General features: G+C 38.0%; 1 protein-coding gene across 2 annotated transcripts in view; it reads right to left on the reverse strand.

Moving 5' to 3' along the window:
- The window catches only part of rock1 (Rho-associated, coiled-coil containing protein kinase 1), a 90,948-nt gene that overhangs the window by 8,211 nt on the left and 65,239 nt on the right, over window positions 1-17,498 (reverse strand). For both annotated transcript variants that reach the window (XM_039657317.2, XM_039657316.2), the window contains exons 21-30: window positions 15,373-15,442; window positions 11,206-11,309; window positions 10,927-11,092; window positions 10,646-10,739; window positions 10,481-10,569; window positions 7,018-7,209; window positions 6,736-6,901; window positions 2,513-2,583; window positions 2,323-2,411; window positions 2,128-2,206 (exon numbers count right to left, since the gene is read on the reverse strand). In XM_039657317.2, the coding sequence (XP_039513251.2) occupies window positions 2,128-2,206; window positions 2,323-2,411; window positions 2,513-2,583; window positions 6,736-6,901; window positions 7,018-7,209; window positions 10,481-10,569; window positions 10,646-10,739; window positions 10,927-11,092; window positions 11,206-11,309; window positions 15,373-15,442 (1,120 nt within the window). The remainder of the gene's footprint in view (window positions 1-2,127; window positions 2,207-2,322; window positions 2,412-2,512; window positions 2,584-6,735; window positions 6,902-7,017; window positions 7,210-10,480; window positions 10,570-10,645; window positions 10,740-10,926; window positions 11,093-11,205; window positions 11,310-15,372; window positions 15,443-17,498) is intronic.

Here is a 17,498-nt window from a genome sequence, read left to right on the forward strand (position 1 = left end):
TTCACTAGACATTAAGTCAGTAACTGATACTATGGGGAACTGTAGTTAACTAGCTAACAATAGCAACTAGTTAAAATAACTGTTGATAAAATAACTAGTTAAAATAAATAACTAAAATAATCCAGTAGATTTAAAGCTATCTGGTGAAGCGACCAGACACACATATCAACAATAGTCCACTAGCATAAAACTCTTTGGCAAAAAAGGCCCAGACACACTCAAACAGCAAATATGCGGTTCTAATGGCTCGTTGGGGCAGCAGGGGTACATACGTCATGGTGATAAATCTGCTTGTTTGATGCAGCGGCACTTTCTACATTCAACAGCATGCACATATCGGCTTGTATAGGCCTATGTCACGAAAAAATTGAAGACCGGAAGTACGTCTTTTAGTAGGGATACGGCTCTTCCGGTTAGCCTTTTACAATGGTGGAGTTCGATAGATAACGCTGGACCAAATCTCTCCGCAACCTGCCTGAAGTCACATATATGACGACGATGTGGTTCGGATGGTAAAAACTCTCAAGTGGGAAAGCGTGAAAGCAGATGTACGGCTGTCTACGGCAACCCGGTACACTACAACAACAGCCGCGGGTAGCTCTAGCCATTCGCCAGAAAAGTAAACGTTTCTATGGTAACAGCGAGTTGGACCAATCAGCAGACGTTGCTGCGCTTAGGATTGTGGGAAGTGTAGTTTTTTTTCCATAAGATCACGGATAAAACTTGTTTTTCTTTAAACAAGATTGATTTCATACAAACTTGTAGATTCAACAGGAGCAAAAACCTTCGTTTCACAACCTCATAGCTCGTGGTCAGTCTACCTCGGATGGTTTAGACATTAGGGATGATAATCGAAATCCTTATCGAGAAATACTGTTGACCGGAAGTTCTGTATCCCTACTCCGGAAGCAGGAAGTGCGACACAGGCCTATTGTTCATCTTTCACACAGCAATTAACCCCGGGTTATCATTGTACTAAACCTCTAACCCTGCATTAGGGTACCAAATGTGTCCAATGTGAAATGATACAGTGTAAGAATTATGCGGTTAGAGGCTTAGCAAAGGAAACCCAATCACGTGGCTCATGCTTTGGTAAGTCGCAGAATTGCCGCGTGTTGTATAAAAAGTAGGCTATGTTGCAGTGTTTGAGGGGAAAAAAAGTCAAATGGTGACAGAAAATGTGAGATTTACAGTCTGAAAAGTCAGTACAGTCATCAATATATTATTTAAGGATGAACAATGCTAGAGCCTTTTCTGCAAACAGGTCGTGTGCGGTGTTCGTCCAATCAAAGACGCTGACATTTCACATATGCAAATAAGGACATTATCCGAGGTTTTAGGAAAGTACAGTGTTTAACGTCAGCTTATGAATACCTTGCAACAAACTTGGAATGACTTCAGCTTCCCTACAATAGTTTCCCAAACATGATCCGGTGCAGTTTTTGAACTAGAGCCCGACCGATAAAGGATTTTGAAGGCCGATACGATACAAATATTTTTGGGTTTTAAAATCCGATATATCGGCCGATATATATTTTTTTAAATTAAATATTGTTGGATTTCACACACGTGTAAAAGAAAAGCTAACTTTTCTGCACAAGATACGTTTGATACTTTTTCTCTATGTCTAAATGTTCACTCCTCGCAAGTATAACTTACATTTTACAATGCAGGGACTGTAACTAGAGATATGCTAGCTATAAATACAGTAATCATTACTTTATTTAGGCAGAAAAAGTTAATTGTGGTTTCCAAGCTCATTAATGTTAACGTTAGCAGTCTTCCACTGATGATATTGGCATTAGCTTGCTTTGTGGTTAGCTAGTTTATGATGAGCCATAATTTAGCAATAGATAACGTCATACTGCAAGTTGTAAAACATACATTTTCAATATAACAGGCCAAGGAGAGATGATTGAAGCGTGTTTCGTCCGTTTTTATTTTTATTTTTTAAATATTCATTGATCGGCCATTATAACTGCCGATATTATGGAAAATGCCTAATATCGGCCGATATATCGGTCTGGCTCTATTTTGAACTATGTCTATTTATGCGCATACAGAATAGATACGGTGATACGTCATTACAGGGAACTCCGTGCAAAACATTGAAAATAAGGAACTGACCTGGAATATTCGTGGAATTTCATCCGTCTCAGCTCGATAAACGTCGCCTTGCGTGACAGGACGCACATGGAAAAGTTTGCTGTTTTGAAATAATGCATTTTCGTTATTTAGCAGAAAGTGTAATCATTCAATTTTACATACAGGAATGAATCAAGAGCCCAGTTAACATAGATAGTTATTTATCAGAATACTTACTCAATATCTAGTACCATAGAGGGGTTGGACTGCTCTTTGTCTTGCTCGTCATTGTAAAAGAGAATCTTTTTACTGCTCACCACAACATACTGAGGGAAACGAAAAGAAACATTTAAAAAGGGGCAAAGAGCAGCGTCTAAATGCATGGACAATAATAGTTTAATACATAATTCTTCATGCAAGTACTTACCTGTTTTTTCCAGCCATATCTTTTTATATTAACCCTATTAGGTATTGCGAGCCAGCCTTCGAGCCTTGATTCTGAAAACAAATAAATACCATTATATCCAAGTCAGAATTTGAACAAGCAATAGAAACAGACATGCGGGAACACAAACCAAGGTTGTGACACAATCTACAAAAACTGATTGGCTTTTACTAACATGCGTAAACCAGGTACACTTTAAAACAACTGCCCACATCACCGGGTTGTAGTTGTAAAATCCCATGCTGTTTTGTTACGTGAAACTAACAAGGAAAAAAGGGCAGGCCTTTATTTGATCGATCAAGGGTTAGTAAGATGGTGAAAATGAGATGTCCTATACGTAAACAGTTCCTGATGTTGTTGTGAATGTGAGAAAACAATGGCCAAATAGATATTTGACGCATTACCCAATCAATTTTGACTATAATAGCTCACGTTGACCAAAAGAAGAACACCAAGTTATTACATTGTCATTAACATTTGTATTTCTATTTGGGCACGTTTGCTCAGAACAACAGCAGCTACTGTACTAGCTATCTGTCTTGACTAATGAACAAATAGGAGATGCTAATTTATTACATTTAGGGCTGTCAAGCGATTAATCGCATCCAAAAAAAAAGTTTGTGTTTACATAATATGTGTGAGTGCACTGTGTATAATTATTATATATATATAATTATACACAGTGCATAAATACAGTGTGTATTTATATATATATTTATATGTATATATATATATAAATACACACACATGCTTGTATATATGCAAGAAATATTTTCATTTATATACTTTATATAGATTTATATATTTATATTATATATAAATGTCAATATTTTATATATAAATAATTTTTTTTTTAAATATACATGCATGTGTGTGTATTTATATATATACAAAATAATTATACACAGTGCACCCACATATATTATGTAAACACAAACTCATTTTGGATGCGATTAATCGCGATTAATCGTTTGACAGCCCTAATTACATTAGTACATCTGTATGTTTTTCTGATCGACGTAGACTGAAATTTTGCATAATAAACCCAGGAATGTGTGTCACGTTTATAGCAGTATTAGTAACTGGCTCAATACAGCAGTTTGTTGTACATTTTATCATCAACGCATGTAATTCTTCCCCTTTTCTGGAAATATCAACCAAACTAAGATGCAATTAAATTAAAATGTTACTGGTTTAAAGGTTCACGCAGTGGTTGTGAGGGAGACAGGTAGGTCACATTAGAATTGTTTTAAAAAAATCATGCAAAAACTGTGTGACCACAACTGAGTGTGAATGCTTAATGTCATTCCTTCTGTAGTGAGCATGCTTCCAGTGCAATAGAAAACCCAGCCGTACACACAGTCAACAAACAGGCACACGTGTGCTTCACAGGGCTGGGGATTCACACGGATTTCCCAATGTGATTAGATAGGTTCATTCTTTTGGGTATATGTTATTATTTTCAATTAAATTTTCAATTTTAGGGTTGGATAACTTGAATCATTTGGATAAATTAAAGGGGTCATGACATGAGAGATCAAATTTTCCTTGATCTTTTGACATATACGAGGTCTTTCTACCATTAATACATCCAAGTTTCAGAGCTTAAAATGTTGCCCTCATTATAAACTGGGCATTTATTTAATCAAACTAAAAAAAGGCTTGTTTTGATTTTGCGGAATATGTTACGTCACATAGTCAAATACATTTGCATATGAGCAAGACGAATAGTTATACATCATCGCACCATAGACGATAGACTAATGCCTGATTAGTCTAATGCCAAGATTTTAGGAGTCAAAATCGCGTAATCCGACATAGTGACTATCGTAACAGACAAATTTGTCTACAATACGCAATTGACAATACGCGATTTTGACTCCTAAAATCCTGACCAGTCATTGCATGCCGTCTTTAATGGCACGCGTGATGTCATCGAGAAGGCGAAACTAGTAGCAAGTAACTTTCGGAAACGAACGTAAAAAAACACGGTGAGTGTTGTATTGGCTGAAAATAGTAAAAAAAAACAGATAAAACCCGACAATGGACACGTTCCTGAATTGCTCGAAGAGGACAGTATGGGCTGTCAATCCTCCAAAGACAATTTGAGGTAAAATATTGTTTTCTTATATATTTTTACTTTTAGCTTTAAAGTTAGCACCATTGTCGATCTTTCGTTTCGCCATTTTTGAAAGTTGTGTACGGAAAAGCTTCTGCGCTCCTATTGGTCAACCTTCATACATGTGACGGAACCCATCGTGGATGACCGTTAAAAAAATTAAACATGCTAGTCTTTTTTCGTGATGTCGTGAAGCATCACAGACGCGATGTAGGTTGTCGCCCACTATGACACACTATACAAGATGATACGATCAAATCTTGCGTCCCGACGCCCGTTGTCGTTTTACGTATCCCCACGACACCCTTCGTCAGACGGATCGTGCCGAAATCGGGCTAAAATCGTGTAATCTGAACCAGGCTAAGACCTTTCAACGTGATTACGTACTGTGTGGCGCATCACATCACAGAAATATATATTTTTTTAATAAGCGCACAAAAGAACTTTAAACATTATAAGTGATCCCCAAGGAACACATTAAAATATATATAAATGTAAAGAAAAAAACATGTCATGACCACTTTTAGGTGTTTCAAACTTTACAGAGCCAGGGAGGGACAAGCCATGCTAAATGAAGAAACTTTTCCTTTTGCAATTATTACATGATCTTCTGTGCATTACTTGCAATTTAAAGTTCCATATCACATTCACATATTAATATTTTAACCCAGGCCAATAGGAATACAAAGAGTAAAGCTATCACACACACACACACACATTAAAAGAGTGTGCCTTGACCTAAAACACCCCTGAAAGGTGCTCAGAGTAGGTTAGTCTAAAATGATTTTAATAAGCAAAATAAGTTTGGCTAATTTCAGCAATTTCGTTTAAAATAAGTCTATTTTAGCATTGCTCTATCAGTAAAATCACTCTGAGTAGCTTATTTCTGAGGTATCACCAAAACACATTTGACATTCAGTAAGATGCGTTCATTAAAAAAATAACAAAAGTAACGAGAAATGCCACCCAAGAGCACAATCCAGGCATAACAGGATCCCAATCTTAAAGTTACTCACAGAGGGAAAAGAATAGAAGATACACAGATAAGGAGAGCAAGAAGAACTGACTATATATGAGGGAGAACAAGAGATTAGACTTTAAACACAGACATTGGAAGATGATGATTGTGTACACCACCTGGCAACATGAAACATCATCACCTTCATCCTATCATCACAACATTACAAGTCATAAGGACAATTTGTGTGCTAAATCTAATGAACATCATAAATCCTAATAATTATACCCTAACAAAACAACATTCATTAGCCTAATAATCACTCTGTTTTCATGTCTATTTAAAAAAAAATTTTTCCAAAGTATCCCCACACACGTCTTTAAAAATTCAATTTGTCTATACTGTCGATTTTACTTTCAGAGTTTTACCAGTGACTTTCATATTCATTTTGCGCTGTAGCATGCAAATCTCTCTATAATTGTGTGCTCGCTTTTGTTTTTGTAATCAGGCTTTCAAAAACTGTATTAAAAAAATATTTGGATTTGGATTTATCGGTCACTATATCGGCTATCGGATTTCAAATATAAAGAATTATCGGTAATCGGTATCGGCCAAAATCTTCATATTGGTGCATCCCTAATCTCAGCTGAAAAAAACCCACATCATATGTATGCGTCCATAGTTTTGGATGTTCGGTAAATTCCGTTGCAAAACATACATTATAAAAGCAGTTTTTTTGTATGTTTAAGTTCGGTCTTAAAAAGAACAACGTCTAGCGAATCAGGGCAAAATGTATCATTTTCTTTTTTGGTCTGTGAATCGAACTACTTAAACTTTGAACACACCCTTAGTCACACCAAACATGATGCGAACAGGCCTGTACGGTTTGCTTACTGTTATTTAACTATTATACTAAAATACAAATGAGCATTGAGAAATTTGGTTAAATTGCTTCTTATTTTTTGCATTTCACCTGCTCTGCGTGTTTGTCCCCCAATGAAACGATTTTAAATCCATTCCTAGCTATTGTGGGCTACAAATGCTAACCAAATTCCTTAAAACTCTATTCCTTAATTTACCTGACATTTCTATAACAGAAACATTCACGTTTCGTGAGCGTTCTCTCACCAGCAGTGTTGCTGTCCAGCTCGTCCGTCTGCAGGCTGGTGACGCTGGAGTTCTCCACGCGGAGCTGCAAGTCGTTCAGCTTCTCGTGGAGTTGCTCGATGTCACTCTCTTTGCTGTCTAGTTGCATCTGCAGCTCATTGCGATACGTGCACTCCTCGGCCAATTGCTGCAAAGACACACGCAACATCATTTTCATGCTGATGTGGAGCGTCCATGCATGCCTTCACTAGAACAGATTTTGTTCAGTTTTGTCCCTGTGAAAACGATTAAACGTGAACTTGCCGCTTGCATCTCGTTGAGCTCCTTCTGGTACTTGATGGCCATGTGGTTGAACTTCTCCTTCTCCTGGTTCAGCTCCAGCTGCAGTTTGCGATTCTCCTTCTCTTTCTTGCGCAGGTCAGTGGTGCTGCCTCTCTTCTTCTGGTCCAACTTCATGTCCTTCCGGTTCATAATCTCAGCCAGCTTATTCACCGCCTGCAGGGACATGATGAGGCGTCAAAGTTTGAGCAAACGATTCTTTTCCTTTCATACTGCTTGTTGTCAGCCTACACAGACAGACACCTAACTAAAATGGATCCTCATAATTGAATGATAAGGCACGTTCTTCATAGGCACCACGCAAATAGAGACAAAGCACATCACTGATTTTGATGTTAATGTTTGTGCTGTCGATTTAATGCTTATTATGGGGGGAAATTATTAATAAACGCATTTAACGCAGCGGCCCAGACCTACGTAGGTCATGTTCCATTTCACAGTTGATCGGTGACGAACATGAATCATCAGAGTGGCCATAAATTCAAGACAACATATGTTGTTGTCTCATATTTAAATATGAAGAGTTCTTTTCCAAAACGCTATAAATCCATTTCAATAGTTTTCAGGAAAACTACATTTTTTACCTAGACCCACACATTTTGTGAATAATCAAATTATCCTGTTGAAATGTTTTATTGGTTCAGTCTGAACATGTTGAACAATGATTATTAAATCAAACAACAATATTGTTAATGATAAATTAAAAGTTAATTTTATTTATTTTTTCAAAACGCTATACATCCATCTATTTTTTTGTATCATTTTTAGTAAAGTCATTTTTAGTGAAGTGTCAAACCTCAAACAAATAGTAGGCTACCAATTTCAACATATGCATGAAAAAACTAACTATTAAAAATGATCAATAATGATAACGATATTCAAAAAAGGGATGGGCACCCCTCCAGCACATGCACACACACATAGGCTACACAGCATGTGAGCAAAGCGGAGCGGCGAGACGCTTAAATATAAGTAAAAAAAAACAAAAAAAAAACATAAAATAAACATAGGCTACGTTTCACATTTGTGTTTACTAATATTACGTTACTTATTTTTATTATTTCATCTATGTTGAGTAGGCTATGAAAAGGGAACCGTATGAGATGAGTAAGATATCCGACTAATATCGGAAAATATTTGGAGTAGGTCAGACATGATTTTGACCACTTATTAAGTTTTGTTTTGTAGAAAGCTTGTAAATTTCGTTTGATATAAATTATATCTTTATTTTAATAAATGTTTCATTAACAAATTGACTGGATTAAAACAGCAAATATCAGACACTATAATCAGGACACAGAGGCGCGCACGTGAACCGGAGAGCGCGTCTAATATATTATGAACCGAAACACTGCGATGCTTGCCTCACAGACCTGAGAACTAGGCTACAGAAATCTTTAAATGTCTACTTTTAAACAAAACAATTAAAAACGAAAATAAATTGGCAACTCTCTGCGTATGTAGGCTAATTCTAAGTATCTCTCTATAGGCCTATGCGCGTTCACTGCGAAGATGGCGAGTAAGCATCATCAACTTTATCTTTGCTGCTAACACTGACAGAAAACACTAGTTTATTAATAAACAATTCAAATGTTTCATGCATAATCATTACTTTTGCCGGTTCATTGTGGCAAGCTTTATGCATGCATTGAGATGCGGAATAGGCAATTAAAAAACGCTCATATGGTTTCTCTCCCATTTAATTAAATCAATATATGTGATTAGCCTACTAATTAGACAAATGGCTTAAATGATCTACTACTATAGTCGACTAGAAAACTAGGACTCATTTTGAGGAATGAATGAACATAATAAACCTCTGTTCAGAGTGCCGCCGTGCTGGATTGCGTGGAACGCTCATCGAATTTGAGGATTTATAGCGTTTTGGCTAAAAACAAGTTTGGCGCTTTTCGCGGTTTGGAAAGAAACTGTATCTTGCAGTACATTTTAAACAAGGAAATATAGCGATTTGGCATGAAACGTTGATGGGTCAGTGAAAGGGTTCTGTCCACAGCAGAATGACACGACAAACTCATTTTTTAAAAAAATGGCGTTTATCACGTTTTGGAAAAGAGCTCTTCATACGCTCAGATATAACTAAGCTAGCCTATTTCACATGAGTATCACACAAGTGCCGTTTTCATTTGATAAGTTGATATTGATATGTTTTAGACACAATATTGTTAGTTTTTGCTGAATTTTGCCAACAGAAATATTACCTGTGAAGCCCGAGCAGTACTGTTGTGTGTCTCTGAGAAACCCACAGTGGTGTTTCGTTCTGAATGAATGAGCGTTTTAAGCGAATACATCAGGTGAACCAATAATTCAATGACTCATCCATAAAGAGAGCCATATACTTAACTCCTGAATAAATCCACTGTTTGAGCGAATTAGTTGGGTGAACCAATGATTCAATGACTCATCTATAAAGAGAGCCATTTACTTCACTCCTGAATAAATCCGCTGTTTGAGCGAATCAGTTGGGTGAACCAATGATTCAATGACTCATCCATAAAGAGAGCCATTTACTTCACTCCTGACTAAATCAGCTGTTTGAGTGAATCAATCGGGTGAACCAATGATTCAATGGCTCATCCATAAAGAGAGCCATTTACTTCACTCCTGAATAAATCAGCTGTTTGAGTGAATCAATCGGGTGAACCAATGATTCAATGGCTCATCCATAAAGAGAGCCATTTACTTCACTCCTGAATAAATCAGCTGTTTGAGTGAATCAATCGGGTGAACCAATGATTCAATGACTCATCCATAAAGAGAGCCATTTACTTCACTCCTGAATAAATCAGCTGTTTGAGCAAATCAATCGGGTGAATCAATGATTCAATGTTTCTAATAATGACTTGTTCACCATCTTGGATGATGTTTTTTCACTGAGCTTAATGTTGTTTACACGTCTATATGGTGTTTCTAATATGCTTTAAGACAAACCATGTGTAAATTTATAAGTCGACAGCATTACTGAGTATTTTCTGCTTACAACTGAACCAAACACAGTTTGAAATCGCTGGTGTTTCTGACGTCACAAACGACCTTGTAACCAATCAGATCAACGTGTGATCGTCAACCAGTGGATCTCTGAGCTGTGTGAGTGAGTGGAGACGGGGCTCATCTGCATATAACCACGTAGACTAAATGAGGCAAGGGTGTAGAGTTACATTCCAGCTAGTTTAAGGCATGAAGTATTTTTTTCCAAGGAAAACATATTTAAATACATAATTTTGGTGATGAAAGATTACCGACTACAGGCTTTAAAATGAGTCAATGTTTGCAAATGACTCTCAAAAGACTTCCCTGTTCTCATATTCTGTTCACTTTCACACATTCAAATCTATGTTGATGATGACATTGGCTTTTTCACTATAAGAACGCACATAATTTATACAAAGTCAAAGCATGTTGGTCATACCTGGATCTTCAGAGTTCTTTCTATATTAAGGATCTTCTCGTAGTTCACCTTTACCGAGTTTTCCACCTCCTCCTTCTCTGCAGCGAACTCTACAGGAAGACATTAGAAAAGCCGTGTTAATGCGTAAAGATAAACTAACAGTTCACCACTTGGATTTAAGATTACCTTCTTCTTGAGCTCGGAGCCTTCTGTCCAACTCGGTCTTCTCCTTACTGAGGATGTCCACATCTTTGGTAAGGGTGTTGATGGATTCCTCAAGCTAAACGAAAATGCATTATACTCCAATTAAAAGCTACTACTATAACCAACCAATAAGTTGACAATTATGACAGAGTAAAATTGCAGGTAGGATTGAGTTTTAACCCTGAAAATGTGCTGGAAGACAAACGGACTAAATGAAATGGTCAGATTGAGAGAAGGAAGCCTGTCCTCCGCTAATAACAGACCTGTGTGATGCTGGAGTCTTTCTCTGAGATCTCCAGTTTGTAACGTGACACGGCCTTCTTGTTCTCCTGAGAGAGTTCAAAATACTGTTCTTCCTGAAGCGCACGGGCCAGCTGCTCCGACTCTGCTTTCGTCATGGTGAGGTCCAACTGAGCAGAGAGCGACTCCCTACACAAAACATTTATGAAGGAGAAGTTCACAAAAACGTAGTCACAAGACACTATTTAGACCCTTTAACGTTTTCCTTTTAAAAGCTACAAATTCATGAAGAGGACTTTTACTTCTCTGAGTACATGTCCTGGACTTTTTTGAGAGCGTCTTGAGTTTGTCGATTCTTCTCCTCGATCTCCTCCTTTAGCTCCTTCACCTGAGTTTTATAGAGTGTCTGAAAACAGGAAAACATGGCTTGAGAATATATAAGCAATGCTGATTTCCTCTCATGAAATGAACATGACACCCTAACATCGCCATAACTGATTAAGCTCGCCTCGGCTCGCTTTTTGCGCCGTTTTCCATTGCAGACAGTCCCGCCACAAATAGTACCCGGTCGTCATAGCGACGCCTTTCGTCCCTCATTGCCCTATCAATCTCTCGCTGGATCGTCTCTTCGGCCACCAAACAAAGGAAAGTCTGCACCTCCTCGTTTGACCACGGCGTATTCTTCCGAGTTGCCATAATAATAGTAGTCAGTTTAGTAACTATCTCTGGGCAAACTATTTAAAAATGGTCAGGTTATTCTGGATACAACAACTGGCGCGTGTAATGATGAATGGTGACGATTCTCTCTGACCAATCAGCAGTCGACATTGTTTTCAAGTGACATTTTAGCATAGCCTTAGCTCGCTCAGAACCTCGCCGGAGGTGGTACAAAAAAAGTACCCAAAAGCAGGAACAGGTGCAACTTTTACACGTTGAAAAACCAAACAAAGGCGAGCCGAGCCGGTACTGTGTAGTAGAAAAGCGCCATAATACTATGACGTTGTTGATGTTTTTAAAAGTGTTAAGATACTTTGTATTCAATTTCAAGTTCCATTTCCATATCACTGTCAAACTCCATCAATTCCCCCCTAAGCCAAGGCTAGGGCCAAATCAAAAGTGTAAAACAAAACAGTTCTAAATAAAAGAGTGGCTTGAGGCCAAAATCTGAGAATGTAGTATATTAGACTTGCACATCTGGTAAAAGCAGAATAATTAACTCTGCACCACTTAATTGGAGTGGTGATCCTCTGTGTGTTAGAGGTTTTTAATTCAGGAGATGAGATTGGAAGTGACTATTATATTTATTTAAGACCGGGACACATCGCGCCGATGGTTTTTGAGCGTCGGACGGCTTAGTTTGCGTCAGTGTGTTCTGCACTGTTGGCTTTAGTCAGACGGCGTCAGGGTTTTTTGGGGGATTATTCAGCATGTTGAATCAGCGTGATTGGCTGTTTAGCTTAGCGAATGAATCAGTGCACGACAATAAAAGACAAAGTGGTGAAAATGAGCAAAGTCGTCAAGACGGTATAAACAGTCTAGTCAAGTCTGTTATAATTTGATGCCATCTTTGGCCCTGTTTTGGTCGATCGGATCACAAGCTGTTGAGGGAGACACATGACCGTTCACACCTGGTGTTTTATTCCGTCTCTTTTGTCCACTTTCAACCTCTTCTGACTGATTTCTTCGAGGGGAGGGTCTATGTGTGGGTGAATGTATGGACTTTTCCAGATCTTTCCAACTAATGGAGGAAATAAGCTCACGCAATTTACATATGAACGTGAAAGGAGAAAACAGAAAAACATACGACGAGCAGCAGCTTTCGTTTCTGCTCAAGATCAGAAATCAGGAATGGTCTAATGGCCATTGTGTTTGGTACGTTTTTTGTCTTCAAATTAAAAATTGGGTCTTCAGCTGACAAAGTTTAAATCCCGTCTGGGTACACACTTCCCATGTTTACGCATTAGGGCAGTTGGAGTAGAGAAGACATCATTTGTGGCAGTTTGGACACATTCGACCACATGAGCGTTTACACTACGAAAGCAATCCATGCGGATGAGTTTTCATGTCGTTCAAGTCCGCGCTGTCTCTCGAGACCGTGTCTTCCACTGTCGATATACGCGTTTCAGCTTCGGTGACTCGGTTCTCAATCTCCTCCACATGCGTCGCTACCACCGACAATTTCTCTAGCACTGGGTCAATCTTGTTATCCACAGCCTTATCGACGCCTGCCAGGAGTTCTGTTGTTATTTTCTTCACAAGTGCGTCGATGTCGCCAGGACTCATTGACGCATCCGCCATTTTCGCAGAGGAGCGCGTGTTAAAGTCCGTTAATTTTTTGTCACGAAGTCTATGACTGGAATCAGGTTGTTTCCTTGGCATGTCTTGTCACTTCTGCATTTAATTTTCGCCCTCCCAGAGATGATATTAAGTTTAAGGAGGGAGATTTTTCGACAACACGGCTACTCCATTGAATGCGTCACGTGACCCCCTGGATGAGTTTTCGACTCCCTCTGGAAGTGGATAAGCTCAAAGTGTATTTACTCGTCGTTCACTTGTGATCCGATCGACCAAAATTAATTTAATATCAGGTGTTAACAAGGCCTTACCTGAGCATTTGAAAGCACTAATATTTTCATAATAACATGAGGCGCATGGAGTGAAGGAAGTGATCAACGTGATTGATATTCAAACTGCTCAACAATCACTGTTTGATTATGGTTTGTGTTTCCGCAGTCCGAGTTTTGGTTTTCCTTTTAAAAAATAGACCACTGAAACCTGCTGATATAGACAGATATTTACTTACACTCAAGAGCAGAACACATGTGATAGTGGACAGTCGGCTTTAGTCGTGCTACTGTGTTCAACACAGCTTTTTGACCAACAGTCAGTGTTCATCATCGCTAGTTCTTTGACGTCGGCTTGGTGTGTCCCGGGCTTTAGTCTGGTTACTGACAAATTTGTTAAAGGGATAGTTCACTTTGAAATAAATTTTTGATATGTTTTAGCTTACCTCAAGGGCATCCAAGATGTAGGTGTCTTTGTTTCCACAGTATTTTCAATTTTGACATTTTTCAGTCAAACCGTTGTTGTCTATCAGTCATACACTGGAGTCTAAGGGGGTCCACCAAAAGCACGCACAGAGAAGTCCAAATTAAACTTGATTTAATGACTCGTACATGTAAGTACACATTGATGGCCTAAGACACGAAACGAGCGGTTTTTGTGAGAAAACGAACAGTATTTATATTGTTTTTACCTCGTGTAATCCACAGTGACGTCCAAGTGATCTGAATCAGCTGTTCAATGTCCAACTGAACCGAACTGAATCAGTTCAATGTTATGCCGGAAGTGATCGCTTGCGTGTGACGTCACTCAATATTTACACGGAGATTTCCGAAAACTTCCGAAATCTCTGTATAAACAAAGAGTGACGTAGGCGCGCAAGTGATCACTTCCGGCGCAAGCGCAGACTGAAGCGCCCGTGCCGTCAGATCATTTTGTCATGGCTATGATTACAAGAGGTAAAAACGATATAAATAGTGTTCGTTTTCTCACACAAACCGCTCGTTTCGTGTCTTAGGCCATCAATGTGTACTTACATTTACGAGTCATTAAATCATGTTTAATTTGGACTTCTCTGTGCATGCTTTTTGGTGGACCCCCTTAGCCTCCAGTGTATGACTGATAGACAACAACGGTTTGACTGAAAAATGTCAAAATTGAAAATACTGTGGAAACAAAGACACCTACATCTTGGATGTCCTTGAGGGAAGCTAAAACATATCAAAAATCAATTTCAAAAAGAACTATCCCTTTAAAAAATGCTTCTTTGGGGTGGATATGTTTTTTTTTTGCGTATAAGATATTATGGAAACGCATCAAAAAAAATGTCATTCTACTTTGCCTTAACAAGTCCTGTGACTAAATCACATGGTCAGAGAAGACAATATATTATACAAGCGTCTGCCTCTGTTGTGAATTGTAGTTGGTGTGTCTGCTTGCATTAAGCTAAGTCATTTATTATATATATATATATATATATATAAAAGAAGCTTCTCCTGTATCTACAATGTCCATTTCCGTTGATATACTGAAACATTTCTCACATTTCAAGATTCCACTTTTTTTTTTTTTTTACATAAATTGAATTCGCAACATGAATGAAAACCTGGCACATAGAAAACATGCCTTGAACCTAGCAAGTTTTATGGGACTTTATAGGCACTTTAGACCTAGAAGAGGTTGCAAAATCATTGCTAAAGTTGAGAGTCATGATTACTTTTTTTAACCGTGCTGCTACAATATCAGGATTAGGAAGTATTTTACCTCTGAGAGGCAAGAATTGGCAAGTAAATAATGTAATGAGCGAGATGATGTTTACACGCACGAGGAACGATCGCTCAAGATGCGTTTTCACCTCATTAACAAAAAGGAAACATGAAATATGTGCAGCAGTCTGTGATACTCACTGAGAAATACTGCTCAGCCTCCAGCTGGTCCTGAAGTTCCCTCATCTGACCCTCATTTCCTCTGTACTGCCTGAGGAGACATGCTTCCATCAATCACAGTCACTTCAGCTTCACAAGAGCTATTTATTCAGACTCCACAGCTCAAGCCAGGAGAAATGAGTCCACCCACTAGCTCTTTTGTAACAGTAGGGCGAGTTGTTTCAAGCAAAAGACATTTGAGAGATAAACCAAGTAAATATATTTTGATAAAACATTAGCCTCCTGAGACCCAAGAGTTTGCCTGGTGTGCATTTTATACTTGTTCTTGCAATTTGGGACCTAAAAAGTATCATAACTAAAATGTGTTATTGTACAGGAAGTAGTTTTTGCATAAAGGATGTCCTCATACAAAGACAGTGGGTCTATCTTATTTATTTTTTTTTTTGGAATAATGTCAAATGATGCATAACTCACAATAAGGTCAGGAACTTAAGGAAGCTTGTTTCCGCCAAAGAATGTCTTTTTGTCCCCAATGTAAGTTATACAGGTTCCTATGTGAACTTGTTTCTCTAATTGCGACTTTTTATCTCGCAATTATGAGAAATAAAGTCAGAATTGAGAGATAAAAATTCGCAATTCTCCTTTATATTTTTTTTTATTCCATGGGAACAACAAGCTTCCATGGGAGCCTGTTTAATATAAATCAGTTAATGATTTTATGCAGACTTTGAGGTACGAAATCTTTTAACTTCCCCTCTGTCGGACTGAGGTCGATTCTTAATCCACTTAATCCATCCGATTCTTAATAAATACTGGCAGCCAATTGTTTTGGCCAGCTTTAAACATAATCTGCAATAATAGCCTTTTCTACAACAGAAAAGCCTTCTAAATATTCATTACTATACTATATAATACTATTTTGTGTAATATCTGTTGCCAGTAAGGCATTTTATGCACAGAACTGTTACAAATAGGGTCCAAAATGACCATTAGAAATGCTTGTACAAAAAAACAAAACAAAAAGGATGTTAAAAGGATGGTTCACCCAAAAATGGGAATTCATGTCATTCAAACCCTTAAAACTTTGGTTAATCTTCAAAACATAAGATAAGACACTTGAAATGAATGAGAGGTTTCAGTCACTTCATTTAAAGTCCAGGTAATCAAAACTTAGAAGACCCTAAAAGTTCATGAAGACTGCATAAAAATAATCCACATGAACTGAATGGTTTAATCCAAGTCTTGAAGAGATATGATTGCTTTATATTAGGGATGCACTGATATGAACATTTTGGGCCGGTACCGATTACTGATAATGCTTTATATTTGAAAGCCGATAGCCGATATGTTGGCCACATAATTTTTGAGAGCCTCATTACAAAAACAAAAGTCTCACCATTAAAAGCATGTCCCAAGCAGACAATTATAATGTCCTCATAATTGCGCTGCACATGTTGAACATAAAACGTATTTTCCTTTTTTTCAGTGATTTCAATCATATATCAAGCAATTCAAAACCATCATGTTGAACAGTGCGCATCTGAAGTGTCTCAGCTAAAGGAAATAATCCATTATTTATCAGCTTTAAAGGGTTAGTTCACCCAAAAATGAAAATTAAGTCATTAATTACTCACCCCCATGCTGTACCAACCCCGTAAGACCTTCGTTCGTCTTCGGAACACAAATGAAGATATTTTTGATTAAATTTAAGAGCTGTATAACTACCACATTGGCTCCTAAGGGACTGCCTCTTGACGGCCCAGAAAGTCAATGAAGAAAATGTTTAAATATCCCAAGTGACTACCGTGGCTCAACTATATGTTTATCAAGCGACGCGAATACTTTTTGTGCGAAAAAACAAACAAAAATAACGAGTTTATTCGACTATTTCTTTTCTTCCTTGTAGGCCAGAACGAGACTTCCTTAGATTTCCACGACGCATGCGCGAGAATTGCGATCTGCTTACGCCAGCTTACACTACTTCAGATCGCAATTCTCGCGCATGCGTCGTGGAAATCTAAGGAAGTCTCGTTCTGGCCTACAAGGAAGAAAAGAAATAGTCGAATAAACTCGTTATTTTTGTTTGTTTTTTCGCACAAAAAGTATTCGCGTCGCTTGATAAACATATAGTTGAGCCACGGTAGTCA

Source organism: Pimephales promelas, chromosome 5 (genome assembly GCF_988280905.1).
Source record: "Pimephales promelas chromosome 5, fPimPro1.hap1.1, whole genome shotgun sequence".
Taxonomy (NCBI): Eukaryota; Metazoa; Chordata; class Actinopteri; order Cypriniformes; family Leuciscidae; genus Pimephales; species Pimephales promelas.